Source organism: Xiphophorus maculatus, chromosome 19 (assembly GCF_002775205.1).
Source record: "Xiphophorus maculatus strain JP 163 A chromosome 19, X_maculatus-5.0-male, whole genome shotgun sequence".
In the NCBI taxonomy this organism is placed as follows: Eukaryota; Metazoa; Chordata; class Actinopteri; order Cyprinodontiformes; family Poeciliidae; genus Xiphophorus; species Xiphophorus maculatus.
In genome coordinates, this window is record NC_036461.1 from 22,541,772 (window position 1) to 22,569,612 (window position 27,841).

A 27,841-nucleotide genomic window follows, 5' to 3' on the forward strand; every position below is an offset into this window, starting at 1 on the left:
CATTTATTTAAATGTAAACAACGACACAAGGTCACATGTGTCACCTGTTGTTGATCCTGACAGGTTTCAATTACTCAATTTGAGAAACCAAAAAAAAAAAAATCTAATAATCCTTATGCTATTGTCATTTGAAAAATTGGAAGCGAAACAAAAACATTTTTAAAACGAGGAATGCCAAACAAAAATGCAACAAATTCAAATCAGAACTTTCAGCCCCTCAAAACCAACAATTATGACCCTTTTTTTTCTCTCTGCATATTTACCTCACCTTCCCCACTTTTCAACATTTGTCAGCTTTCCCATCAGCGTCAGAAGCCATAAATTATTTCAAAGAGCCCAAATTAAACCTGCTATCACTGTTTAAAACCTGTGTCCTCCATGCATTTGTGCGGGACTTTCTGTTGGACTTGTTGTGGGTAACGAAATAAAACCTCCCTGCCCTGAACTCCGAATGATCTTGTCATGCAAATAAATCTCCTGATTGCTTAAGACAGTGTATAAACAGATGTTCATTTCCACAGCTCCCAGTCCACAATGAGGGGCTTCAGACCGAGTGTACTCAGCAGCAGATTGAGTTAAAGTCTCCACGTGAGAGACGTTGGATCGTCCCCAGACTCTGACATCGTGATCGTCCTTGTCGGATTAAGCAACTCAATCGGACTGAGTGGGAAAGAAGAGGGAGACCGAGTGGACGAGAAGAAAGAGAACTCTGTTGGGGGGAGGCGGGGGGATGGGAGGCAGCTCCACCCATAATTAAGTTACCCCCGCTGTCCTGAGGGTCCGTGTTTATGGCACAGAGGAGGGAGTTTCCTTCACTCTGTGGACAATCAGAGCAGAGGAGCGAGTTCTGAAACTCTCCTCCGGCTCTGGCTCTTCCTGCGGCTCATCGCCCCTCACTCCGCCGCGACTGACTGACCCGCAGCACTGGCAGCCTGAAGGAGAGGTGGAGGGAAGAAGAAGAAGGAGCAGTTTGTAGTGGCACCTGCCCAAGCCTCCATCCCCGGTTCCTCTGCTGCATCGGCTGCCACCATGTGCGACTGTTTCCACCTGGCGTTCCCCAACTGGCACGTTGCCCCCTCTGGGACGGGTAGGCTCTTAACCCCTTCCTGTTTCTTTACTTTATTTATTTTGATCCCATATGACATTGTCTCTCCTCTGAGGAGCGAAGTGGCCGAGCAGGGCAGCTGGGAAAGGGAATGTTTGCGATGGCGGCGGATGAGTCGGAGGCAGCTGGTGCTGATGCTGTGTGTTGCTGATGGGTGTGTCTGCAGAGTGCAGCGGACTGTTTGGAGATGTCATCATCAGAGAGAGTGTGTGTGTGTCTGCGTTTCTCCTCTCTGCCTTCCAGCAGAGCATCTGGAGCTCAGACTCAAAAACTCGTCGATTAGATCAGAAACCCGGCGGACGGCAACAGATCCCTGTGTTAGAGACAAAAACGACAGCTGGAGACCGGAAATAGAAAATTGATGCCAAAAATAGAAAACGGCAGTGCAGGGATCAAATGAAATATTAAAATCATCATCATCATCATCATCATCATCATCATCATCATCATCATCATCATCATCATCATCATCATCATCATCATCATCTTCTGGTTTTATAAAGGAAGAGTAGAAGTACTCAACGTCAGCTTCCTAAAATAATTGCAAAAAAAGAGAAAAGAATCAAATAAATAATAATAATCTTCACTTTTAATTAGATGATATAGGTATAAAAAAATCACTTTCGGCCAAAAAAAGAAAAAAAAAAAGAGAAAAAGAAATGACGTAGGCCATTATTTTATAAAGGTGACAATAAGAGTCCATGTTCCTTAAAAAGTAACAAAACTAATCCAACCATGTCTTACTTAAATTCTATTGACTCTGTATCAACTATATTAATGTGCAACATATGTTTTTTTCATTGTTAAATTATGAGTTTAACAAATTCTATATTATTATAAATTATTATTATTATTTTTTTTTACAAAACGTCTGGATAAAACAAAAAAGAACAGTGCAAACTTAATTTATCTGCTGGGCTTTAAAAGCTCTGCAGTTAAACAATAATTATTTCCAAACAAATGAAACCGTCTCGAGCAACGTCCAGCAGAAATCCGTCCCGCATGTTTGTGATGTTTTCCCGGTTAAAAACACCTGGACTGATATGATGGAGAGTTACGTATTTCAGCCATTCGAATGAGAAGGTTTAAGGGCAAGGATGCGTCTAGAACATGGAGGACACAGACCAATCAGGACCAGAGATCGCCATGGTGACTCCGACATTAGAGCTGAGGTTTTTTAAGGTGCACCAACGTTTCCCAATGCAGCATGACGCAAGATAAGCACAGCGGGATTCCACGAAAAGATAAAACTGAGCTGTTTCAGAAAACAGCTGACAGTAACAACTTCCACACCGAAGAGTGGCGTTGTTCCTGCGACCCGTAGCGCTTTAAATTTTTTTTTTTTTTATAATCAGAAATGTATTTATTTATTTCCTCAGCACCAATCAGAGCTGGTCAAGCAAAAAAAAAAAAAAAAAGAAACGAAAAAGGCGTTTGATTCCAGCTTTCAGTTGATTTCTTGGTGCATCTCTGTTCAGGATTATTTCAACGACTTTGAAAGTTTTCTAGGAGTTTTTGATGCTGTTTCCCTTTAATACGTAGATAAACAATGCAACCAGTCAAAATGCTGTCAGGAATAATGTTCATATCACCGGCTGCTGTTTGCAAAGTTATACAGTTAAAAATCAACGGCAAATTATTTTGGTCCACACTAAATATTTAGGTTTGAGCAAAAGTTTAGATCTAAACTATATATTTAGATTGCAAGCTAAAATCTTAGCTTGGACCTAAATGTTTAGTTTGGAGCCAAATATTTTGCTCCAAGCTGCATATTTAGTTTACAAACCAAATTCTTAGTTCCAGCTCCAACCTAAATCGTTAGGTCTACACTAAATATTTAGTTTGGAGCTAAATTTAGCTCTTTTTCAGGAATAAGCTAAGACTTAGCTCCAAGCTACATATTTACTTTGCAAACTAAATTCTTATCTGTAAATACATAATTAGCTCTAAGCTAAATATTTAGGTTCACACTAAATATTAAGGTCCAAGTTAAATTTAACTCCAAATCACACCATTTAGTTTGGAAACTAAAATTTTAGCTAAAAACTAAATATTTAGCAGTTAGCTCAATATTTAGCAGCTAGCTCAATAGTTAGGTCTGGTGTAAATACGACTTTGAATAACAAAGCCTATTTTTGTTTTTCACTTGACATGTTAAATAACCCAAACTATTGTTCTTAAGTTTTGACTGTGTAACTTTTCAAACGCATAAAGAAACTGAAAAGATAAATGTCAAGCAAAATAAAGTAAAATCCAAGGTCAAGTGAAGGGCATGGTTCAGTCAATCATGGAGAGTGGCGATAACAATGTACTTATACGTAAATGTACGTATAAAAAAACAGAAGTAAAACAGTTATTAAAACGAACCCCAGGTCTGTGGTGACAATGTAAAATTATTTGTACCCCATCGTCATAGTTACAGATGAATCTCAGGTCTTTGTTTTGCTCAGGAGGTTCTCCTCTCTCGTTTGGCTTCAGCTTGATTTATTCCTGCTCATGAGCTGCAGAGTGCAGCTTTAAGACTATCCTGAATTATTTATCCAGGCGTTCTGACGGGAATTATGCTTCCATCAGGCGTTCTTCTTTCCTATATAAAATACATGACCTCCAGCTGATATGGTTCTCTGTTCCTAGCAGTCGGCTGTGCCTGTGCAGTGGAGCTGGTCCACCTTCCCGTCACACAGTTCACAGACCAGTTCATGACTTTGAGCCTATTTGAGCTATTTTTGTTTCCATTCAACAAGCTTTATGTGTTTTCCATAAGTCTTACAGTGACCGAAATGAAACAGGCCTAATCTAGCCAGCATAAGTATAGATTCATCTAAGTTAGGTTAGAGTTATTAAGCTTTAAGTCACTAAGACCGTTTCCATGATTAGGAGATTTACCTTTTTATTGTTATTAAGATTTGAGAGTGACTGTATTTTTATGTGAACTATGCCCTCTAGTGTTCAATATCAGAAAAGCATTTATTTTTTAGAGACGAAACGTTTTCTGCAGAAACGGAAAAATAAAAATAATGATAAATAATAAAAAATACTTTCAGCAACTTCCTTGTCCAGTTGTATAAAAGTTCTGAGTGAACCTCCTCTTGTCTGATGAAAGGGAGCGGTTCCTCTCTAGGGTGAGAGAAAACGGTGCGATTTCATTTAACAGGGATTTCTTAGATAACTTAAAAACCTACTGTTGTTTTATTCTAAACTCTAGTTTATTATAATTATTTTTTGCATGCCGGTTGAGGCTATGTTTGGATTGTATATTTGAATGTACTGGGTTCATTTTGAATTGAACTGAGTCTAAACTGAACTAGATTCCATTTTAAGTAATACGCTTTGAATCTGGTTTGTCTCTTTGGAGTTTGGTTCCTCTGAAATAAGCTGATATAAATTAGTGAAACATTCCCAGGTCAGTGAAGTCAGTAGGCAGTTCCTCGTCACTGCAAATACAGAACTGTCTAAAACTAACGAAAGGTATTGCATAAATGTTTTCAACCGGTAGAAACATATTTTAACTGGACAGACAACGTTCTAGTCAGTCTCTTCAATCGAATGCACTTTAATTTATAACAATAATGACAAAATACTGACATAATAAGGTGATTTATTGACAGTGCTGCTTGTATTGTGGCATTATGCTTGTATTGTTGTATTTTGGAGTGCAAGCACAGAAATGTGTCTTTTAATTAGAAAAGTCCTGATCAGGATTTTTTTTGTATTTAGCACTGATTCAAGGCATTTAAAATTAGGCATCGGCTAATACGCGTACCAGTTTGATTAATTAGTCTAAAAAAAAAAAGAAGAATTCTGTGTTTCAACTCAATGATTTAATAGTTTTAAAAAGCTGTAAGATGACATGCTACATTTCATCAGCGCAGTAAATTCACCTATGATTGCAGATTTTGCAGTATCTATTTCCTTTTTTCTGATGGCGATAGATATATCTTAAAGGATAACTGAATAGGACATTCTTTCTTTTCTAAAGACAAGAAGCAGATTAGATAACAGGGTGGAGACAGAGAAGGCTGTACTTCGGTCTGATGCGTTAACTGTTATAAGTCTGAAAATCCAAGGTCAAGTCAAAGTCTGTTCAGTCTTTTCTTCTGGCATCTGCTGGGGTAGCAGCTTCAGAACGATGTTCTCACATGCCTCTTTTTATTTTATTCAGGGGTATCCAAAGTGTGGCCCCAGGGGTCATTTGCAGGCTACAAGTACAGATGCAGATAGACTCTTTTATCCCGTTTTCTATTATTGCTGCTGAGATAACAGGGGAAAAAAAATCTTCTTGCCCAAAAAGTGAACAATTGAACCTCTAAAATTAGAAATTAGAAACTACAGGCATGTCTGATAAATGTGCAGCACCTTTTTCGTCACATAACCATTTTCTTCTTAAAAATGTTATTTTTGTTACTTTCTGCTAAAATGAAAGTATAAAACATCAGCACAGTCAACACTTCATAAGCAATATGTTAATAACCCTAAAATATCTCAATCCAGGATCTTTTTTAACAGACATTTTAAACATACAAGCTCTGTTTGGTCTGTTTGGAGCTTAACTTTAAGTATACAGTTTCATAAGAGTTTCACAGCCAAAGTCTTTGATAAACGCAAATACATTTTTTGTGAATGTCATGACTGTTCCTTTCCTGAAGTTATCTTATTTGTTCTCTACGGTGGCCGACAGGTGCAAATGCGCAGCAAAAGAGAAAACATGCAAACAAAAAAGAAGACACCCCCGAATGAAATGCAGCAAACAAAAAGAGAGACGCAAACACCCCCGAATGAAATGCAGCAAACAAAAAGTGTTGAAAACGGAAGTGCTCCAGACCACTAGGGGGAGTCAAAGAAAATAGTATTCATTTCTATGGGACCAGATGCAAGATTCAGAGAAAGAAATTTGAAAGAAAGTAAAGGTATCTCTCTGAATCTTGCATCTGGAAAGTGTGATTATTGTGAGAAGTCTGAAACAATAGAGCATGTTATTTTAGAGTGTTGTAAGTATGAAGAAGAGAGAAGATGCATGCTGAGAGAGTGTGTAGGTATTAAAGAAAGGTTTAATTTAATAGAATTTTTGAGGAGAGATTTCGGGAGTAGACATATTCAAATAATTATTCGGTATCTTAAAAAAACAAAGCTATTTCATAGGATATGAGTAGAGCAAGTTGGGTGTGAATGTGTAAAGAATATCAAAGAGGGGTATATAAAGCTATAAGCAAGTTGGATAATATAAGCAGGTGTGTATGTGTGGGGGTATGTTTAATCAGGAGTTAATGGAGGGAAAAGGTAGAAAGTGAAAGTTTATAGACCATCTCGAACCACACTCCATACTGGTAAGTGGCGGTAATGCTACTGTAAGTTTGTTGCCAACCGCCAATAAATACCAAGAAGAAGAAGAAGAAGAAGAATCTTGCATCTGGTCCCATAGAAATGAATACTATTTTCTTTGACTCCCCCTAGTGGTCTGGAGCACTTCCGTTTTCAACACTTTTTGTTTGCTGCATTTCATTCAGGGGTGTTTGCGTCTCTCTTTTTGTTTGCTGCATTTCATTCGGGGGTGTTTGCGTCTCTCTTTTTGTTTGCTGCATTTCATTCGGGGGTGTCTTCTTATTTGTTTGCATGTTTTCTCTTTTGCTGCGCATTTGCACCTGTCGGCCACCGTAGTTCTCAATGTTAAAACGAAAAGCAAACAAAAAAGGTTTTTGATTAAGGCATACTAAGATAATATTCCGACACGGTTGCTTGGCAACCCTTTTCCTGACGAACACCGTCATTCCTGGCCAACGGCTGCTTCAGAGTTAAAAAGCTAAACTAGCTAGCAAGTTTGTTTCGGGCGTTAGCACTGAGGCTAACGTTGTTTAAAGCTGGATACAAACTACAATTGTTTCTTCACTACCAGTTACGTGTATTATTAAACTTTTATGAAGTTCATGTATTCTTTATAATACAAACCATATAAATATATCAACCTTACTGTTTGCTGCTGGACACCGAAGACTGCGAATAAAAGGTGAAGACTTGTTGCTGAATTTGTCTTTACTGTCATTAGAATTTAATCATTGCTGAACTTTCTATTTACAAAATAATATGTTTGACTCACATTTCATGTCCTGCAGTATTGAATAATGTAGGCTTTTAAGAAAATTAAAATAAAATAGAAACATCCATCTTCTGTTCACCCTTTGTCCCTAATGGGGTCGGGAGGGTTGCTGGTGCCTATCTCCAGCTACGTTCCAGGCGGGAGGAGGGGTTCACCCTGGACAGGTCGCCAGTCTGTCGCAGGGCAACACAAAGACATACAGGACAAACAACCATTCACACACACACACACCCCCACACACCTAGGGAGAATGTAGATAGACCAAGTAACCTAACAGTATTTTTGGACTGTGGGTGGAAGCCGGAGTACCCGGAGAGAACCCACGCATACACAGGGAGAACATGCAAACTCCATGCAGAAAGACCCCGGCCGGGAATTGAACCCAGGACCTTCTTGCTGCAAGGCAACAGTGCTACCAACTGCGCCACTGTGCAACAATGAGAGATTATTGTGATGGCTAATAAAGAAACATGGGGTCAGAAAGGCTGTAGGATCCACATACATGCTGTTAATGTTTTCCACAGTTCTCTGAAGACATTTTTAAAGCTACCTGAAGATGAAGATATTTTTGGTGCTCTAAGGTAGAGTAGCACTCAAACACACGGAGAAATACAAGGGGAAAAAGTCAGACTGGGAACAGACCCTGAGACTCCCTGAGTCATTGAACAGGCTAAAACAAATGATCTGGATACATTTTTAACCCATCAGTTTTGGGAATAGAAATCCTGCTCTGACATCATCTCTACTTTTTGTAAAATTTCGTAACTGCTTGTTTTTCCTCTATTTGTGAATTATGCTTCCACGAAAAAGAGCAATTAACAGCCATTATGCTTCACAATTAACTAGGAGTGGTGATATGTAAGCCTCCTGTCCACAGGGAGGAGAACGTGTGGTTTTAAGTCCCAGAGCGAAATTCCGTGAATCAGGTGTACGGAGCCTTGTGCCAGAAGCCCATTAAAATGCTGTCTACATCGTTTTAAACTGTGTGATTGTGAGCGTGAGTGGAAATAAAAGTAACAATAGGTATTTTGTTCCATATAACACAGTAGGAGTGTAACAGCTAAAACCTTCTATGGATGCAAACTCCACTAAAAACCCACCTGTTTAGGATTGTATTTGAAACATAATCAATTACAAATTTATTGATGGAACCTGACTTAATGTTGTGTTTTGATTGTTGATTCTATGTTGCATTGTGTTTCTGTGTTTGATATGATGTAAAGCACTTTGAAATGCCTTGCTGCTGAAATGTGCTAAAATTTGATTGATTTGATTGATTGATTTTAAGTGTTTCTCTCACAAATGTGCTACAAGTCTTGTTTTACACTAAGCCTCTTTTATTCTCATAGCAGTTTACCTGTAGGATTTTCTTTTCTGGTTTTATTTTCAAAAACTGTTGTACTTTATAGACGTGGACTGCCGCTCGTCTCTGGTCATTGTGTATCACATGTCACGGTGACCCTGACAAATTCAAACACAAATTCCAGAGCTGTGATGAAACTCACTGTAAGTTTGCAGGAGATTAATAGATTGAAAACATGTGCTCTCGCTGTCTCATGTCCCTGCAATTTAGGCAGAAAATTCTATTTACTTCCCCCCCTCTTCACTTAAATCTCGTTAAACCGTCCTAGACTAAAAGCAGCTTGTGTGTGTCCGTTGTACAAGAAGTGAGCACAAATAATAAACCATGTTGTGTTACATGAGCTTAATCTCCAGGAAAACCTCCCAGTACTTTCACACAAGAGACTCGAAAAAGAAGTGATTTTTTTTTTTTTTGTAAAGAACGAAATTTAGATTTTTGACATTGAGTAAGATTCTAATATTTGAATTAATATCCCAATTCCAGCCATCATGTCCCCGTATTAGCACACAATAAGTGCCTGGAAAAGTGCTTTATCTTTTACCTTTATAAAGCACTAGTAAGATTCAAGATTTTCACCTCATCTGTTCAACAACTTTAAAGGTTGAAGTCTCGGAATGGGTTCCAAATATAAACCTGATCAGACAACATTTTGGCTCACGCTGGCCTGGTGCCACGTTCCACAAGATGCTACACGGTCGTATGGACCGTGTTGTGCTCCAACATGATGCTTGTGATGGACAATCCATACGCAGCACAAAGGTCTGACAACAAAACAGAGCTGTGATTCAGAGCAGGAGGTCCTTTCTCTTGATCACACCTCTTAAAGTCATTAATGACCACCCAGGTGGTCACTGAAGTCCCCAAGAGCACAACTGAATCCCTGAGCAGCGTCCGTCAGTCAATTCTCATGAGTCTGTTTTTTCCTCTGTTGGGCTCAGTTCCATGTTTATTGGGGAGAAACAGTATTTTCATACCGATACATCTATATTGGTCTGCCTTTCAATGTAATAACGGCCTGTTCGGCGTGTAGGCCGCCTCTCACCCAATGACCGCTAGAGACCGGCATCAGAAGAAGAAAGTACATCGTTTTTCAATTCTAGTTTTTTTTTTTTCATTTGAGAATGTCGTAAATATAATCTAGTCTTCACTAACTCCCTAAAATGATTTGAATCTAAAACCGATACTCCATAGTGTATCGTCTCTATAAAGATGACAAATGCACTTAGTTCATCAATAACCGCCCATTGTGGCCACCTTTATACAAGCAGGAGTTTTGCTAATTTGTTGGTCTGAGACAATGCCAAAGACGGAGAGACATAAGCAATGGTCTCAGAGAAGTGGCTATGTGTTGTATTGCTGCACATTCAGAGAAAGATGAACGAATTTTAATGTTACCTCTCCAATAGAGGCTTGTTTTAAAGACAAGACAAATCCAAACGAACCAGATTAGGTCCAAAACTATACATCTATATTTATGCGGCAAAGCCGGTTACGTATACGATTTTCAGCCGATAAATATGACGTTTCAAGCGTTCTGTTACTGGACCAGAATAAAATGGGAAACCCTGACAGGTGACAAATGAATTCAGAATGTGACACACAACTTAGCACAAGGTATGACTGGAAGCCAAACGTGTCCCGCCTCCCAGCATCCCAGGGTGAGCCAAACACTTTAGCCGCTTTGGCAGTCACACACAGTGAAGGACTGCTTGGGGACAGATAGAAACAGCTTCTTGTTAACAGTAGGCTCGCTTCCAGGCGCTCCACAACCAGCAGCCGTGGGTAAGTGGGCTTTGATTTTGATGAAAGGATTCTGCTACTTCAACCTGGCCTAAAATGTAGATGCAATGAATGCATTAACGTTATGGCGTGGGCAGCTGCAGATTCTTTTTTTCCTTTCTTTTCTTTTCTTTTTAAAGAATCTTTTGAACTATTAGGGACTGCGGTGTGCTTACTCTGAATTCACAGTGTTTCAACAATGTCTGAAAAGTTAATTTTTATTAGAAGCCACAAAGAAGAGGAGCTTGTAATATCATTGAACTGCTCTGCTTCAGCTTTCTTGTCTTTCTCAGGACAACAACACAACCTGAGAAAGACGCATAGTTCTGACCTGCTAGCGTTAGCTGTCTTCTGATGCATTTACACAAACTAAAAGACTTTGCCACATGACACACATTACGGTGAGGCGGAGGGCGGGGAGAGGGGCTGGGTGGGAATAGACTGCAAAGGCACATCTGCAAATACTACAGCTTTGGAAGGAGATACTTCAGATAAGTGCACATATCTTTCCATTTACTATCTCTGAAAATTTTTTCTTGAAGCCTGGAGATAAAGCTTGCCCTTTTAGGTCAAACATATTCAAAACTAGTTTTCTCAGCAACCAAACCCATGTCAAAAGTAAGCAAGGCATTAAAAAAAAATGTGGGTGTTACGCTTTGAAAAATACCCTTCTCAAAGCAAGTTAAAATATAGGAAGCAATATATTTTTTTCTATCTTATAAGTGAAAAGCATCAGACATTGGAACTAGTACTTTATTTTTAATCAATGGTCAGAAATGATTGAGCTCTTACATCTTGCTGAAAAGTGACTTCTAAGTTAGTTTTGGCTTATTTCAAACATATTGACATATTATACACTAGAAACTAGACCAAAAATACTTGGTAAGATTTTGTGTGTTTTTCTTTTGTGGAGTGTTCCCTATCATGCTTTGGTTTGTGTTAAATGTTTTTGAGGTTAGTTGTTTTAAGTTAATCAGTCAACTTTTCCAGTCCTTAATGTATCTGAAACCTTGGGAAATTGAAATAAAACGAACGATTGCTTCACGTTAAAGTACCGTCCATTCAGACGAAAAGTAAAGAGTGGTGGTTTTAATCAGAATTTTACTGTGCTCACAAAAATCAATTGTAAGAAAAAAATAATCAATAATAATAAAATAATGATAATAATAATCAGGCAGATCCTTTTCGACAACCAGGAGGAGCCAGCCTACAAGGCTTCAAAGTTTAATGCGAGAATCAATAAGGTGGATCACTTAACAGATGGAGGAGGCAGCAGCTCCCTGAGGAAATCGTTGCCAGGAAGAACTCTAAATAGTTTCACCGTCGGCTCCGGTGTCGGTCTGAACCTCAAGATGAATCCTGGGAGTGAGCCGACTCCATCTTTTTAACTCAACGTTGTTACATCGCAGTTTTCTGCGCATCAAGAGTAAATGTTTGGATTTGTGTCGTTTGTGGAACGATGTCAAATATTCCACATTCCCGTACGTTCCCGTATCTCATGTAGCGGTTTGGAAGCTCTGGTGAACCCTCTGCTTCTGAGTTGGTTCTAAACGCAGGCTGGAGGCAGGACCAAGCAGAGTAAAGCAGTAGGTTATTAAAAAGACGCACTCACAAGAAAGGTATGCGGAGCAGACCAGGAGAATCCGGTGACACATGGGAATGGCAATACGGGGATCTGGCAATGGATGTGAGAGATATGGGAGTGTACATGCACAGTGAGGAGGTGATTACTGGTGCAAGAGCAGGTGGAGCTAATTATCTGAATGTGCAGCAGCTGTGGGAAGGCACGAGCCGAGGCAGTGAGGGAGAAAATTTGAAGAAAATGAAAAAAAAAAGGATTAAATCACATGAATCCACCGAACTAAAACAAAGTGACATTGTGTTGGTTTGTTCATTAAGCATGGACATTAGATTTCTTTCGGTAATATTTTGGCTTGTCTTTTTTTATTTTTAAGCAGGGAGAAGACTGCGAGCGCCAGAACCTGCCACACAGGACAATTCAGTGAGTAACTGGAGCCTACCGGAAAATCCCACTCTATTATTTCCCTAATCTGCACCTTTATCTAAACTTACTCCACAAACATGATGTACGTTCGTAGTACGAATGACAGAAATAACTTTGTTTTCATGTTAACTGACTTTGTTCACACAGATATGTGAGGAGCCGACTCAGTTTGCAGAGGGGGAGAGACCCCGGCCACAAGGATCGTCTCCGGTCCAGGAGTATCCTGAGGCGGCAAAATACGCTGACAAAGAGGTACAGAGAGCAAAGATACAGCTGAGCTACACTGACATGAACCGTCCAGGAAAGGAAAGAGAAATTAGCCTGAGTTGATTTCCTTTCTCAGCCGAGTTCATTTGAAACTACTTTAACATTTTGATTCTGGATTTTATTTCCAGAGTCCAAATTTGTACAATGAGAAATTGTAGAAATTTGAAATTGTAGAAAATTGTAGTAAACATGAGATCTGCCAAAGCTCACAGTGGGGAAGTCAGTGGTTTCTCACTTAGGCCCTGTTTGCATAACAATGTTTCCAAAAGCGTTTTTTGTTGCACATCTGACAGAAATTGTGTTTACACACAAGCGGGGCTGGAAAAGGTGCAGTGTGGATTTCAGGCCAACAGGAGGCGGTGAAACTTTGTGTATTTTCTGATCCAGAGGCGTGTTTATGTAATCCTTCTGTAGGTCTTGGCTGACTGCATACTTTTTCCACAATGAGCAGATTTCACTTTTTTAGTTTTATTGTTTTAGATTTTGCTTTAACATATCACGTCACCTGTAGAGGTGCAGCAGAAAAGAAAGAGCACAGAGAGCCACCATTGTTGTAGATTTGTGCCGTGGATGGGTCAAAAGTGAGTCCACAAGCACAAGATGGGGTGACTGATGCCATTGTTTCCATAATGTTTTCACTTTGCACTTAGAAAGGATTTGATTCACATTTCATTTTTAAAAAGTTTCACTCTGGAGCCCCTTGTCAACCCTTTGCGTTTTTTTCCGACCAAAATGCTGCTGCCATGGACACAAGAGGCCAAAACATTTAAATTTTATTGTCCTGGTTAAAATCCAATATGGCTGCCAAGTGTTTGAAACTGTTACGGCTACAGTAGCAAACTGTTTATTTAGGCTTTTATCTCTCCCAGAACCGCACAACTGTCTTCAGAAAGCATGTTTATTCCTTTAGCTTGTTTTGCTAATAGCAGTTAGCTTGTCATTGAGCACAGCAACTAGCAAATTCCAATGATTTTCCTGACTTAAACTTGTACAGGTTTAACACAGAGACAGCCCATAATACTACCAGAGATACTTATACTGCAGCTTAGGAGACATTGTGAATAAAGCTTAGAAATGTAATAGAAATGAAAATTTTTTTCTGTTTATATATCCGTATGTATGGTAGGCTAAATTGATGTTTCAGCATTTGAAAAAACAACAACACCTATCTAACACTATTTTTCTTAGTGCGAAGAACATGATGCAGACCACAAAGCTGGGAGTGGACACAAAGGTAAAAAGTCTGGCCTCGGCTTCATCTTCGAGAGGACCTCCACTCCAAAAATGAGTAAATTAAAGGTCCGACATTCACACCATTCACCCGTCACGTGTAGGAATCCATACAGGCTGTGAACCTGCTGATGGTGCAGTTTAAGGAAGAACATCTGTCCTCTTTTTTTCGGGTGTGTCTGTAGGAAGCTCCCAGTCCTGAAGGTGGCGTTATAGTGAACACAGCCCAAGATGGATGTGCAGAGGGTCTGGTTTATGGCGGAGGAGGGAAAGAGGGGATCTTCATCAAGAAAGTAGTTCCAGAGTCACCAGCTTCAAAAAGCTTAAAAGTCAAAGAAGGTTATTTATTCATTTTATTATGAACACTAATTAGATATGCATAATTATTAATATATGCAACTTCAATGTTACACAAATTAACAATGAGGTTAATTTGTACAACAAATTAATTTGTTGCACAGGTTCAAAACAAGTTAGAAACTTTATTTATGTAATTGAAGTTAAATAATTGTAATTTCAATTATTTTCTCCATAGTTTGTTCCACTTATTTCATTGCAACAGATTGAAAGTCGGCTCTTCTTTAGAGGATTTGATCATTTTTTTCCCCCCACTGATTTTTTTTTGTTTTTTGTAGGAGATCAGATTCTGAGCGCCACAGTGTATTTTGACAACATGTCATATGAGGACGCCATTCAGATTCTGGAGCATGCTCAGGCTTACAAGTTGAAGCTTTGCCTGAAACGTCAGCCGGACTTCACAGAGACGGAACCAACCATCGATTCAGACGTTATTCCTGTAACTATTTTCAAACTGCGTCTGCTAATATTTTTTTTTTGATGAATGTAATTTGATATTCAATGTTTCCGTTGCTCAACAGGAGGAAGAAGTCGGTTCCACAGAGATGAGGGAGCAAGGAAAAACCAGAAGGCGTGGCGATGCTCGCATCTCGTGGCCAAAGTTTCCCTCCTTTGGAAAAGGACGTAAATCTCGTTTCACAAGGTCTCACAGTTCGTCAGAAGCAGATGAGCAAAGAAAACTTGAGCTTAGTCCTACGACAAGTGACACAGAGTCACCTATAAAATCTCAGGATGCCCTGAAAGGAAAGAAGAAGCATAAAATAAAACTCTCTGGCCTAAAGAGGAGAGGCCGCATAAGTTCATCTGAAGACCAGGACACGGATGCGCCAACATCTGGGCAGATGAGTAGCGACGTTCAGCAGAAGCAGGAATCAGACACTCTTTCACCCGAGTTCCCTGAATACCCCATAGCAGAAACACCAGAGATCAATGAACAGGCAGGGGAAGCTATGGAGTCTGACCCGGTTCAACACAAGGTGGAGCTCGTCAGTGTAGACGCTACTTTGAAAACCACAGATCAAACCGTAGCACTGGGCGATGAGGAAGGCCAGTCTGGAGCTCCAAAATCCCCAGACGAGAAAAAAAAGAAGAAAGAGAGGTCAGAATTAAAAATGAAGATCCTAGGGAAGGATAAATCGCACAAAAAAGACGCCAAAGCAAAATCCTCTCCCAAAAGGCTTAAGACTCTCGGAGCAAGTGTTGACACAGAAGATCTTCCTGAAGCAGGAAAATCTGCTGCTATCTCAAGCTCTGAGTCAAAAACTAGATTGATGGGAGATCAATCTACGGTCGGCGTAGATAACAAAAGCCAAGGTGAAGAGAGTTCAAAGCTAATCTCATCCAAATTCATTACATCGCAGATAATTTTACCAAAGGTGGAACTTGACATATCATTGAGAAAATCTCCCAAGAAAGGTGATGACAAAACACAGAAAGGAAAGGAGACGAAACAGAAGCAATCCAAAAAGTCCAGTCCAAAACATAAGCAACTTGAATTAGACATGAGCAATGTTGCTAATGCAGAAGAAATGCAAACAGTGAACGATCAAGAACCCACAACTACAACTGGCCGCGTTTCCACAACCCAACTTCCCAAACGTGAAGACATCGAGATTCCAGGAATGGAGGACATGTCTGTGAAAACCACCGTGGCTGATTATAAAAAGCGCAACAAAGAAAGCCAGGCTGAAACAGTGCAAATGTCAATTGATGTTGATAGTGTGAAAGAAGCTGTTTCTAAATTACCTGGATTTAAGCTGCCTCAGCTGGATATATCTGGGGTGCCTATCCCAGAAGAAATAACTGTCATAGATGCTAACGCACAAAGAATATCTGTAAAAACGCCCACCAAAGTCGCAAAACCAAAACAAGAAGAGCATCTGACAAGGTCTGACACAACGGCATCTTCAGAAATCTCCAAAACGATCTTTTTAACTGACAACAAGTTTGATTTTAAGAAATCTCAAATGGAAGACGATACCAGCCCACCAAAGTGCAAAAGTGAAGAGGAAGCTAAAGAAAAAGAATTTGATACAACAAACGGAAAAGCAGCAACAGAAGAAGAGCTGAAGACATCCACTAGGCCAAAGATAACAATGCCAAGCTTTGGGATGTCAGCAAAAAGCAGAAGGCTGCCTTATATTGGGATTGACATGCAGAAACCAAGCTTCATTCAGGAAAAAGAGCTAACAACAGAAACAAGGAAAGATGAAAGACAAACTGGAGAAGTCATATGTAAAGTCAAAATACCTGAACTTGATGGTATTGAGTACATAGACTCAGCGGACGAGTCAGTCAAAAAGGATGGTGTCTTGACAAATTTTAATGCAAGTACTGACACAAAGACAATACTTGCCATTTCTTTAGAAAGTAAAGAAACATCTGATAAACCAGAAGATGAAAGGAATAAGCTGTCCAAAGTTAGAATATCTCCTTCGGGCAAACCCAGTGGAAAAGTGGATATCTCTGACAAAGGGACGACAAAACCTCTAGACAGAGATGGAAAGAGTACATTTAAATGGCCAAACCTGGACATTTCAGTGCCAAAAATAAAAGGAACAACAGTTGATATTAACACATCTAAGAAAGACGCAGCTCACACAGTAGCACTGGCTGAAGGAGGGCAAATCCCAGGAGGCCCAGAGAGCGATACAGTCCTCAAGAGCTTAGATGTTCCTAAAGAAATGGCAGAGGCAGAAAACCCTCAAGTGGAAATAAAGCCAACTGAAACTGAAGGTGAGTTTGATTGGGAAGCAAGCAAATGTACAAAGTTTGGAATTAAAACGCCAAAAATCAAAGGCCCAGAATTTGACTTGAGTTTGTCAAAGAAAGAGGCACATGGCAAAGCTGCAGGTAAACTCCCAGAAGCATCTAAAGCAGAAGTTTCTCCTGGGAAGGGAAATGTATATTTTCTAAAGCAAAAGATGCAGTTAGAGAAACCTGGAGAAGTTAAACCTTTGCAGTCCAAGGGTGAACACGTACAAGGAGGCAAAATCAAAATCCCAAAGTTTGGAGTCAAAACAACAAAATTAGCAGGTCCTGAGATAAGCTTGTCAAAGAAAGATGCAGAGGTTACCCTGCCAGAGGCTAAACATGAGATCAAACTCACTGAAGGTACAGGAACAGATGTGAACAAAGATAGTGTTAGGTCAGAAGAACAGAAAGGAATGGAAAAGTCTGATCTGAAAATCAAAACACTGCAGAAGGAAGGTGAAGCGAAAGGACACGGACACAAGATCAAAATGCCCCAGTTGGGAATTGCACTGCCAAAAGTTACAACGCATGAGTCAGATTTAAGCCTATCGAAGAAAGGTAAAGATCTGACACTGCCTGAAGTTAAAGGAGAAATCAAAGATCTTGAGATTGAAGGAACTGGATCATCAACAAAACTAGATGTTAGAGCTCCTGGAATTAAAGTTGAAACAAAGGATGTTGAAGGATCGTTGTCAAAATTCAAAATGTCCCCTTTTAAAATTTCCAGATTTGGAGCTGCTACTCCAAACCTCAGCGGTGAGGTAAGTGAAGCTTCTGAAACACACACATTGGAATATGGGCCTGGTACTGATGTTACCATACCAGACAGTGATGTAAAAATTATAGCATCTGAAATTGATGGAAGAGCAAGTAAGTTCAAAATTCCAAAATTTGGAATATCACTCCCGAAACTAAAAGGTTCTGAAACGGATACAACCCAATCCCAAAAGGTTAATGTAGATGTCACATTGTTTAAAGGTGACACTGAAATAAAACTCACTGATGCTGAGCATGAAGAACCTGGTATCAGGCTGAAGGGCAAATTTCCCCAGATTGGAGTTCAGCAAGATGTTGAGTACTCAGCACCAAAACCTGAAATACCAGTACCATTTTCTGATGCTAAAGCAGAAGTCAAGCTGTCGCAAGTTGATGGAGAAAAAATCCACTTTTCATCTCCTGTGGTCCTTAATGAGACACCAGAGCTGGAGATCCCAACCACGAAGGCTGAGCATCACCTTGCCGGACAAGAAGAAAAGATGAAGTTGTCAAAGATTGGAATAAAAATGCCCAAAATTAAAGGACCGGAATTTCAACTTGGACTCTCAAGTAAAGACACAGATGTCATGGAGACAGAAGGCAAAGTGGACAATAAAACTAAGGTAGAAGTCCCAGTTCCCACAGATGTTAGTCTGGGAAAAGCAGAAATCTTGATATCTTCTGGAAAAGTGGAAGTTGGAAAACCAGAAGTGCAAACTCAACCTACAGTTGAAGGACAAGGAGGCAAGTTCAAAATGCCAAAGTTTGGAATCACAGTGCCAAAAGTCAAAGGACCTGAAGCAAAGAAGGAGGTAGAGGTGAAACTTACTGAGACCAAGACTGACATAAAAATACCTGATGCTAATTTTGAGGCACCAGATGTGGAACAGTCACCATCAAAATTTAATATGCCAACTTTTAAATTACCAAAATTAGGACTGGGCACTTCAGACAAAAATGTAGAAGGAGATGACATTGATAAGGACATTCCTGATGAGGTTCTTGCAGTTACCATTGTTGCACCTAGCTCTGACCTCTCAAATATTGATGTCGATACACATCTTTTTGAAAGCAAAACTGAAGTTGCACTTTCGAGTGATGATGTGAACAAATACTCCATTGAAGTAGAAGCTACACCTACACAAATCAAAGTGCCAAAAAAAGAAAAAGAAGGGTCACCATCCAAGTTTAAGATGCCGACATTCAAGTTACCAAAATTTGGGCTTTCTGTTCAAAGTTCTACTGAAAAAGAGCCTCCCCTGGACAAAGATCTCAAAACAGGAGAAGGTCAAATTACAACTTCTGGAGAGATTCTTTCAACAAGTCTAGAAGCGCCAAGAATTGACGTTAAGGCTCCATCAGTAGCTTTAAAAACTACAGGAACTGAGAGTGAAGAAAGAGAAAGAAAGTTTAAACTGCCAAGTCTTGGTTTTTCGGCATCACAAACCAAAGGTCCTGATACTGACATTACATTACCAACAACAGAAGTTGATGTTACAGCACCAGAAGTCAAAGCAGAAATCCAACTCCCTGAAGAAAAGTTTAACAAATCTTTCGAAGTGGAAGCTAAAGCTCCGGAATTTAAAGGTACAAGAAAGGAAACAGAAGGGTCACCATCCAAGTTTAAGATGCCGACATTCAAGATGCCAAAATTTGGGCTTTCTGGTCAGAGTTCCACTGCAGAAGTCCCTCCTTTGGACAAAGACCTCAAAACAGGAGAAGGTGAAATTACCACTTCTGGAGAGATTCTCATAGGAAGTCTAGAAGTGCCAAGAATTGACGTTAAGGCTCCATCGGTAGCTTTAGAAACTACAGGAACTGAGAGTGAAGGAAGTGGAAGAAAGTTTAAACTGCCAAGTCTTGGTTTTTCGGCATCGCAAACCAAAGGTCCTGATACTGACATTATCTTACGAACAACAGATGTTGACATTACATTACCAACAACAGAAGTTGATGTTACAGCACCAGAAGTCAAAGCAGAAATCCAACTCCCTGAAGAAAAGTTTAACAAATCCTTTGAAGTGGAAGCTAAAGCTCCAGAATTTAAAGGTACAAGAAAGGAAACAGAAGGGTCACCATCCAAGTTTAAGATGCCGACATTCAAGATGCCAAGATTTGGGCTTTCTGGTCAGAGTTCCACAGCAGAACTGCCTTCATTGGACAAAGATCTCAAAACAGGAGAAGGTGAAATTACCACTTCTGGAGAGATTCTCGTAGGAAGTCTAGAAGCGCCAAGAATTGACGTTAAGGCTCCATCAGTAGCTTTGGAAACTACAGGAACTGAGAGTGAAGGAAGAGGAAGAAAGTTTAAACTACCAAGTCTTGGTTTTTCGGCATCGCAAACCAAAGGTCCTGATACTGACATTATCTTACGAACAACAGATGTTGACATTACATTACCAACAACAGATGTTGATGTTACAGCACCAGAAGTCAAAGCAGAAATCCAACTCCCTGAAGAAAAGTTTAACAAATCCTTTGAAGTGGAAGCTAAAGCTCCAGAATTTAAAGGTACAAGAAAGGAAACAGAAGGGTCACCATCCAAGTTTAAGATGCCGACATTCAAGATGCCAAGATTTGGGCTTTCTGGTCAGAGTTCCACAGCAGAACTGCCTTCATTGGACAAAGATCTCAAAACAGGAGAAGGTGAAATTACCACTTCTGGAGAGATTCTCGTAGGAAGTCTAGAAGCGCCAAGAATTGACGTTAAGGCTCCATCAGTAGCTTTGGAAACTACAGGAACTGAGAGTGAAGGAAGAGGAAGAAAGTTTAAACTACCAAGTCTTGGTTTTTCGGCATCGCAAACCAAAGGTCCTGATACTGACATTATCTTACGAACAACAGATGTTGACATTACATTACCAACAACAGATGTTGATGTTACAGCACCAGAAGTCAAAGCAGAAATCCAACTCCCTGAAGAAAAGTTTAACAAATCCTTTGAAGTGGAAGCTAAAGCTCCAGAATTTAAAGGTACAAGAAAGGAAACAGAAGGGTCACCATCCAAGTTTAAGATGCCGACATTCAAGATGCCAAGATTTGGGCTTTCTGGTCAGAGTTCCACAGCAGAACTGCCTTCATTGGACAAAGATCTCAAAACAGGAGAAGGTGAAATTACCACTTCTGGAGAGATTCTCGTAGGAAGTCTAGAAGCGCCAAGAATTGACGTTAAGGCTCCATCGGTAGCTTTAAAAACTACAGGAACTGAGAGTGAAGGAGGAAGAGGAAGAAAGTTTAAACTGCCAAGTCTTGGTTTTTCGGCATCGCAAACCAAAGGTCCTGATACTGACATTATCTTACGAACAACAGATGTTGATGTAACAGCACCAGAAGTCAAAACAGAAATCCAACTCCCTGAAGAAAAGTTTAACAAATCCTTTGAAGTGGAAGCTAAAGCTCCAGAATTTAAAGGTACAAGAAAGGAAACAGAAGGGTCACCATCCAAGTTTAAGATGCCGACATTCAAGATGCCAAGATTTGGGCTTTCTGGTCAGAGTTCCACAGCAGAACTGCCTTCATTGGACAAAGATCTCAAAACAGGAGAAGGTGAAATTACCACTTCTGGAGAGATTCTCGTAGGAAGTCTAGAAGCGCCAAGAATTGACATTAAGGCTCCATCAGTAGCGTTAGAAACTACAGGAACTGAGAGTGAAGGAAGAGGAAGAAAGTTTAAACTGCCAAGTCTTGGTTTTTCGGCATCGCAAACCAAAGGTCCTGATACTGACATTAGCTTACCAACAACAGATGTTGACATTAGCTTACCAGCAACAGATGTACATGTTACAGCACCAGAAATCAAAGCAGAAATCCAAATCCCTGAAGAAAAGTTTAACAAATCCTTTGAAGTGGAAGCTAAGGCCCCAGAATTCAAAGGTACAAGAAAGGAAACAGAAGGGTCACCATCCAAGTTTAAGATGCCGACATTCAAGATGCCAAGATTTGGGCTTTCTGGTCAGAGTTCCACAGCAGAAGTGCCTCCTTTGGACAAAGATCTCAAGATACCTGGAGGAGAAATGACAATGTCAGAGGAGGTCATTGTAGTTAGCACAGAAGAACCAAGTGTTGAAATTGGGGATTTATGCCTAGAGTCAAAAAAAGAGGGAAGTGAACGTGAGGGGAAAGGAAAAAGGTTTAAGATGCCAAGTCTTGGATTTTCTGCTACACAGGCCAAAGTGCCAGACACAGATTTTAGCTTGAAGACAGGTGTAGATGTTACACAACCAGAAATCAAAGCTGAAGTCAAATTTCCTGACAATGAACTGAAAAGAATTGACACAGAAATAGAAACTAAAGCACCTGAATTTCAAGTCGAAGCAAAGGACATTGAAGGATCAACATCCAAGTTTAAAATGCCAACTTTTAAATTACCCAAATTTGGGCTTGCCACTCAAAGTTCCACTGAAGAAGTACCCTCTTTTGACAAAGATGTCAAAATCGGTGGAGGTGAAACCACAGGCTTAGAGGAGGTACTTACAGTTACCACAGAAGGACCAAGCGTTGAAATTAAGGGGACATCAGTAGATTTAAGGACTGAAGGAAGTGATCTTGAAGGAAAAGGAAGGAAGTTCAAACTGCCAAGTCTGAGTTTTTCAGTACCTCAAGCCAAAGAGCCAGAGACTGATTTGAGCTTAAGGACAGATGTAGATGTTAAAGTACCAGAGGTAAAAGCTGAAATCAAACTTCCAAGCAACAAATCTGTTGAAGTGGAAACTAAAGCACTTGAAACCAAAGATACAAAAAAGTCTACAGAAGGATCACCCTCAAAGTTTAAAATGCCAAATTTCAAGTTACCAAAATTTGGGCTTGCTACTCAAACTTCCACTGGAGAAGTACCTCCATTAGACGAAGATGTAAAACCAATTAAAGGTAAAATCCCAACTTCAGAAGAGGTTATTGTAGTTACTACAGAAGCACCAACCATTGAAATAAAGGGTCCATTATTAGAGCTAAAAACTGAAGGAATTGATCGTGAAGAAAAAGGAAAAAATTTTAAGTTGCCAAGTCTAGGTTTTTCTGCGTCAGAGGCCAAAGGGACTGGCAGTGATTTAGGGTTGTCAAAGACAGAATTAGATGTTACATTGCCAGAAGTAAAAGCTGAAGTAAAACTCCCTGATGACGAGAACCTGATAAAAACATCTACTGCAATAGAGATTAAAGGACCTGAAATCAAAACAGTGACCAAGGACACTGATAGTTCACCATCCAAGTTTAAAATGCCTGCATTCAAGTTACCAAAATTTGGGCTTACTACTCAAAGCTCTACGGAAGAAGGTTCTCCTTTGGAGAAAGATGAGGAAGATGGTGAACCTAAAAACACTGTCACTGCAATAGAAACTAAGACGCCTGAAATAACGGTTGTGTCAAAGGACACTGATGGATCGCCATCCAAATTTAAAATGCCAACATTCAAGTTGCCAAAATTTGGCCTTGCTACCCAAAGTTCAAACAAACAAGTACAAGATGTCAAAACAGTGAGAGGTGAAAGTACTACTTTGGAGGAAGTTCTCACAGTTACAACAGAAGAACCAAGCATTAAAATTAAGGGTCCATCTGTGGATCTAAGGAGTTCAGAAATTGATGATGAAAGAAAAGGAAGTAAATTTAAACTTCCAAGTCTTGGTTTTTCATTATCACAATCCAAAGGACCAGATACCAACATCAGCTTACCCAAGGCAGATGTAGATGTCACAGCACCAGAAGTCAAAGCTGAAGTTCAATTTTCCAGTGCAAAAGTGGAACAACCTTCAGTGCAAATGGATGTTAAGTCTCCAGAGATCAAAGCTGATATCAACACTACATCAGAAGTTAAAATGCCTAAAATTACATTACCTAAATTTGGAGCCGTAACCCCACATGTCAGTATGGAAATACCTAAAATGACCAAAGAGAAAAGGGGTGATGTGGACCTTCATGTTGATACTGATCCAGTAGATTTGAATGTTAAAGAAGGGGAACTAAAGAAATACGAAGTCCAGTCACCAAGTGCTGAGGCAAAAGGTGAAGATGTACCTACAGTTGAACTTGAAGGTAAAGTAAAACGACTAAATTGGACTTTTCCTAACATCTCATTTTCAAGAACTGGTGGTAAAGCCCCTGACGTCGATGTCAACATGGAAACTCCTAAAGCTGGTGTTACGTCAATGGAGACCAAAATCTCAGATGTTGACATTAAAGAATCTTCTGCAGTAGAAGCAACCCCAGCTCCAGAACTTGACCCAGGCTTAAAGAAAAGTAAGTTTTCACTTCCCAAGTTTTCATTTTCAAAGCCGAGCTTGAAAGAGCATGAAGTAAAAGCTGAGCTTCCAGATCACGGAATAGAAGTTGAAAATTATGAAACCGATATGACAACAGAGATCAAACTCTCTGCAGATGAAGACAAAAACGTCCTGACTGCTTTTGAAATGACAACTTCTGAGGCTGAAGTCAAGTCCAAAAAATTTAAAATGCCAACTCTGAAAATGCCAAGATTTGGCAGTGTGTCTTATGAGGTAACAACAGAGACGCACATCTCTGATAAAACAGCTGAAGATGATGGAAGTCAGTTGGGAGAGGGTGCTGCTGTTATCATCAGAGGTCCAAAGACTGATTTTAAATCAGATGCCTGCAAATCAGAACAACAGGATCAAGAAACCCTAAACACAGAAAGTGATAGTGTGGTTCAAGGATCTCCAAGTAAATTCAAACTACCTACCTTTAAAATGCCACGGATGGGTCTTTCAAGATCCAAACTTGAAGATGAATCCGTTCACTTTGAGTATGAAAATAGTGAAGATCAACTGGAAGTGAAGACTGCGCCAAAAGAAGAAGATCTATCACAAAAACTGACTTTAACATCATTTGGTGACATTCTTAAGTTGATTGATGTTGACTTTGACGTTCGAAAAGTGGACAAAGTTGATCAAGACGTTGAAACCTCAAAGCAATCTCATGAACCAGGTGAAGCCACCACAAAGCACACATCGGCAAAAACCAAGCACGATACCACCAAAAGTCCGGAGAGCTCGAGCTGGTTTAAATTCCCAAAGTTTGGCCTGTCGTCCCCAACAGAACAACAAAAGATTCCTGACAAAGCAGAACAAGTAAAAGATAGCAGCCCAGTAGGGGAAACCAAGGACGAGGAAGTAAGTCCCACCCTTTCTGTCCAGTCATCAGATGCTTTTGCTGATGTAAGCTCTACGATCACAAGTGAGCCTGTTGACCCATTCATACCTTCCCCAACCAAGGTGACGGTCAAATACTCTGACGAAAGCGCAGGTCCTGAATTTGAAGAGATGCACAGTGACATCATGACTTCCACCACGAGGACTGAGCTGATCACAGATGTGCCCACCTTGCCGGAGAAGGTCACTATTTTGTCTTCTGGTGTTTCATCTTCTTCTGAAGATACAGTAAGACTAACGTCAGGAAAAATACACATCATTACATCAAACGTACAGCCTACTCCTGAGTCACAGCATGCCAAGATTCTGTCTGCTGTCCAAGTCCAATCAGGGGAAGGCTTTGCTTTACAGTCGGAGGGAGATGACGCTCCACTGTGGACGGTCCAAGATGCTCGAAGTGCCACAAGGAAAGTCAAACACTTAGTCCAAGAAACAACAACTGAAAGAAGTGAGAACAAGGAGACTGTGGTTATAACCAAACAAATCACCCATATATTTGGCCCCACAGAGCCCATCTCAGGGGAGACAGCGTCATCTATTCAACGTCTCAAAGACTCTGTGCACACTGAGAAAATGAGGTTCTTTGATGAGGCTGAGAAGTGAAAAAAGAATTTGAATTTGCGCTTAAAGATACAACTCCTTGTTATGGTTCGCCATAAAAGAAGGGCATAGAGTTCCACCGCCTGAAGTTAAAAACAAAATGGCAACTGGATGAGGGACCAATCTAACATACCAATCACTGAAAGTTCTTTGTTAGCATCCAGGTATCACCATGGCAATGTGATGTGGAGTTGCATGCTTATTGAGCTTTATAGAAATGCACCGCTGTAGCAAATGACTGTTACATTTATATTGTGGTCAAGATGTTAATAAGCTGGTTAAATGATTCTCCTCATTGCATAATATATGTTTGCTTTATAGCAAACAATGTTTGAGTTATGCTAGCATACACAGTGCCTTGCAAAAGTATTGATACCCCATACATCATCACATTTTATCACATTAGAACTACAGCATTCATGAGGTTTCATGGGGATTTTGGATCCCAAAATGGTGGGAAAACACCGTATGGTATTTAAATTAAGTGAATATTACCAATATTCTTGAAGAAAAATCTGGAAAATGTGATATGTGTGTAAAGACACACCCCTCACTAAGTTCTCAATAGATATTAGAATTACGTTTGACTGCAAATCCCAAGGGTGCATTTCTGGAGGCTTTGTATATCTAGACATAGGGAATGTTTCACATTGATCTGTGAACCTTAACCTTTAACCCTTGCCACAAATTCTTATTTGGGCTGTCCTCCCTGAAGAATAGCATCCCCACAGCATGATTATCCCAGCACCATTAAAGGGGCAGTATTATGTAAAATAAACTTTTTTGAGCTTTACATCGCGTTATAATGTTATCCCTCATCAAAAAAATGCCTGGAGTGTTGGCTTGACAAATTAAGCTCCATGGCAACCACTCCTGGGGGAACCTAGTGCCACCTTTAAGATGCAGCTCCTCCTATGAGATCAGCTCCTTCAGACTAGTCAGCAGCAATTAGCAAACACCTGGTGGAACTGCACATCTGCTGGGCTCATAATAGTAGCTGCTTCTCAGTGAAACGCTGGTAAACAACAACAACAAAAAAGTTAAAGGGTTAATAGAGGAGCCATGTTGAGATGGCTTCCTGAAGGTACAGGTTCAGAAAGAGCAGTAGATTTTAAAGAGACAGGGTCCCAATTTCAAATTTCAATATATAGTATTTTTTAGTAATTGAAGTTAACATAGTTGATTATGTTCAGTTTATTATGCCATAAAATGGCACATATGCCCCTTTAAGCAGAATTTAATTATTACCACCACTTGAGTTTCAATACAGCTTTCCAGTTCTCTTAAATTTTAAATAATATGTGAAACATATTAACTTTTAATTAATGTATTATGAAGTTATCAAATCAAAGTTTATAGGATTGTTATTCTCAATAAAATCTAAAAATCGTACCTTTCTGGTGTGTGTTAAGATTGAAACATTATGGCTGTTAGGCTGTTCTTCTGAACAGCCTAATGGACAAACATTTTTATTTGGAAAAAACAAACAAACATCAAAAGTTGTAAAAATGCATTTTTTTCCCCTCCCACTTTACTTCAGTCCTACTTTGTGTTAGTCACATCACAACCAAACAATATGTTGAGATTTTATTAAAAAAAAACTTTGAGGGTTATGAATTTTTGTTCTAAGACACTGTTCTGTCAGTTTGTGCTTTTAAAATCTGTTCAAGTCACTTTGCATAATTACTTTACAGGTCGATGACCAGAGCATTCAGTAAAAAAATAAATAAAAGAAGAGAGAAACAACGTTGCTGATATTCCAGAGTATGTTCACAGCTAGCGCTTTAAGCAGAAAAATATTTACAGCAAAGAAAACTATATAGAAGTTAAAAAACAGCAAATGTACAGGAAATATCTATATACTGTGGCTACAGTGGATGTGTAAAGAAACAATGCCATTGCAAGGCTGAAGTGACATGTTTCCTGTAAACTCTTAAAGTGCCCTGCTGCAATTACACTTGTAACAACTCACTGTGCAGAAGCTACTTTGCTATGATGTGCACTAAAACTATTAAGTATGTCTTCCTTTAGGAGAAGAATTACTGACCCAGCCATGTAAATAGCTTTTGGAAACCATGTTATTTTTTTGGTCACTGCCCTTGTTTTTATCCTGATAGGCTATAATATAACTGAATGTATTTACAAAGTCATACGCAATAAATAATATAAAAATGAACATGAAACTTTTTCCAGGTTTGCTGATTGATTGTCTTTCTTCTTTTCTTTCTTAACGAGAAATCTTAAAAATAAATGAATCTTTTATAATGGATTTAAAAACTTGAGGGAAATTTAAACATCAAGTTTAAATTTAAATCTCGTGTTAATATTTTTGTCATCTAAAAAAAAAAATCTTTTGATCTTCTTTAGTGTCAGA

The 27,841-nt window shown here is 39.6% G+C and overlaps 1 protein-coding gene across 2 annotated transcripts; it reads left to right on the forward strand.

Moving 5' to 3' along the window:
* The first annotated feature begins 171 nt into the window (after positions 1-171).
* LOC102230325 (protein AHNAK2-like) lies at positions 172-27,650 on the forward strand. Of its 2 annotated transcripts, XM_023352954.1 has the most exons (8): positions 172-1,087; positions 12,294-12,340; positions 12,491-12,595; positions 13,799-13,909; positions 14,026-14,179; positions 14,476-14,636; positions 14,719-20,997; positions 21,433-27,650. In XM_023352954.1, exons 1-8 carry the CDS (start codon positions 1,030-1,032, stop codon positions 25,468-25,470), a joined length of 10,953 nt encoding a protein of 3,650 aa, XP_023208722.1. In that variant the 5' UTR covers positions 172-1,029; the 3' UTR covers positions 25,471-27,650. The 2 variants fall into 2 exon arrangements, with proteins under 2 accessions (XP_023208722.1, XP_023208721.1); XM_023352953.1 differs by having other exon boundaries at positions 14,719-27,650.
* The last annotated feature ends 191 nt before the right edge of the window (positions 27,651-27,841 follow it).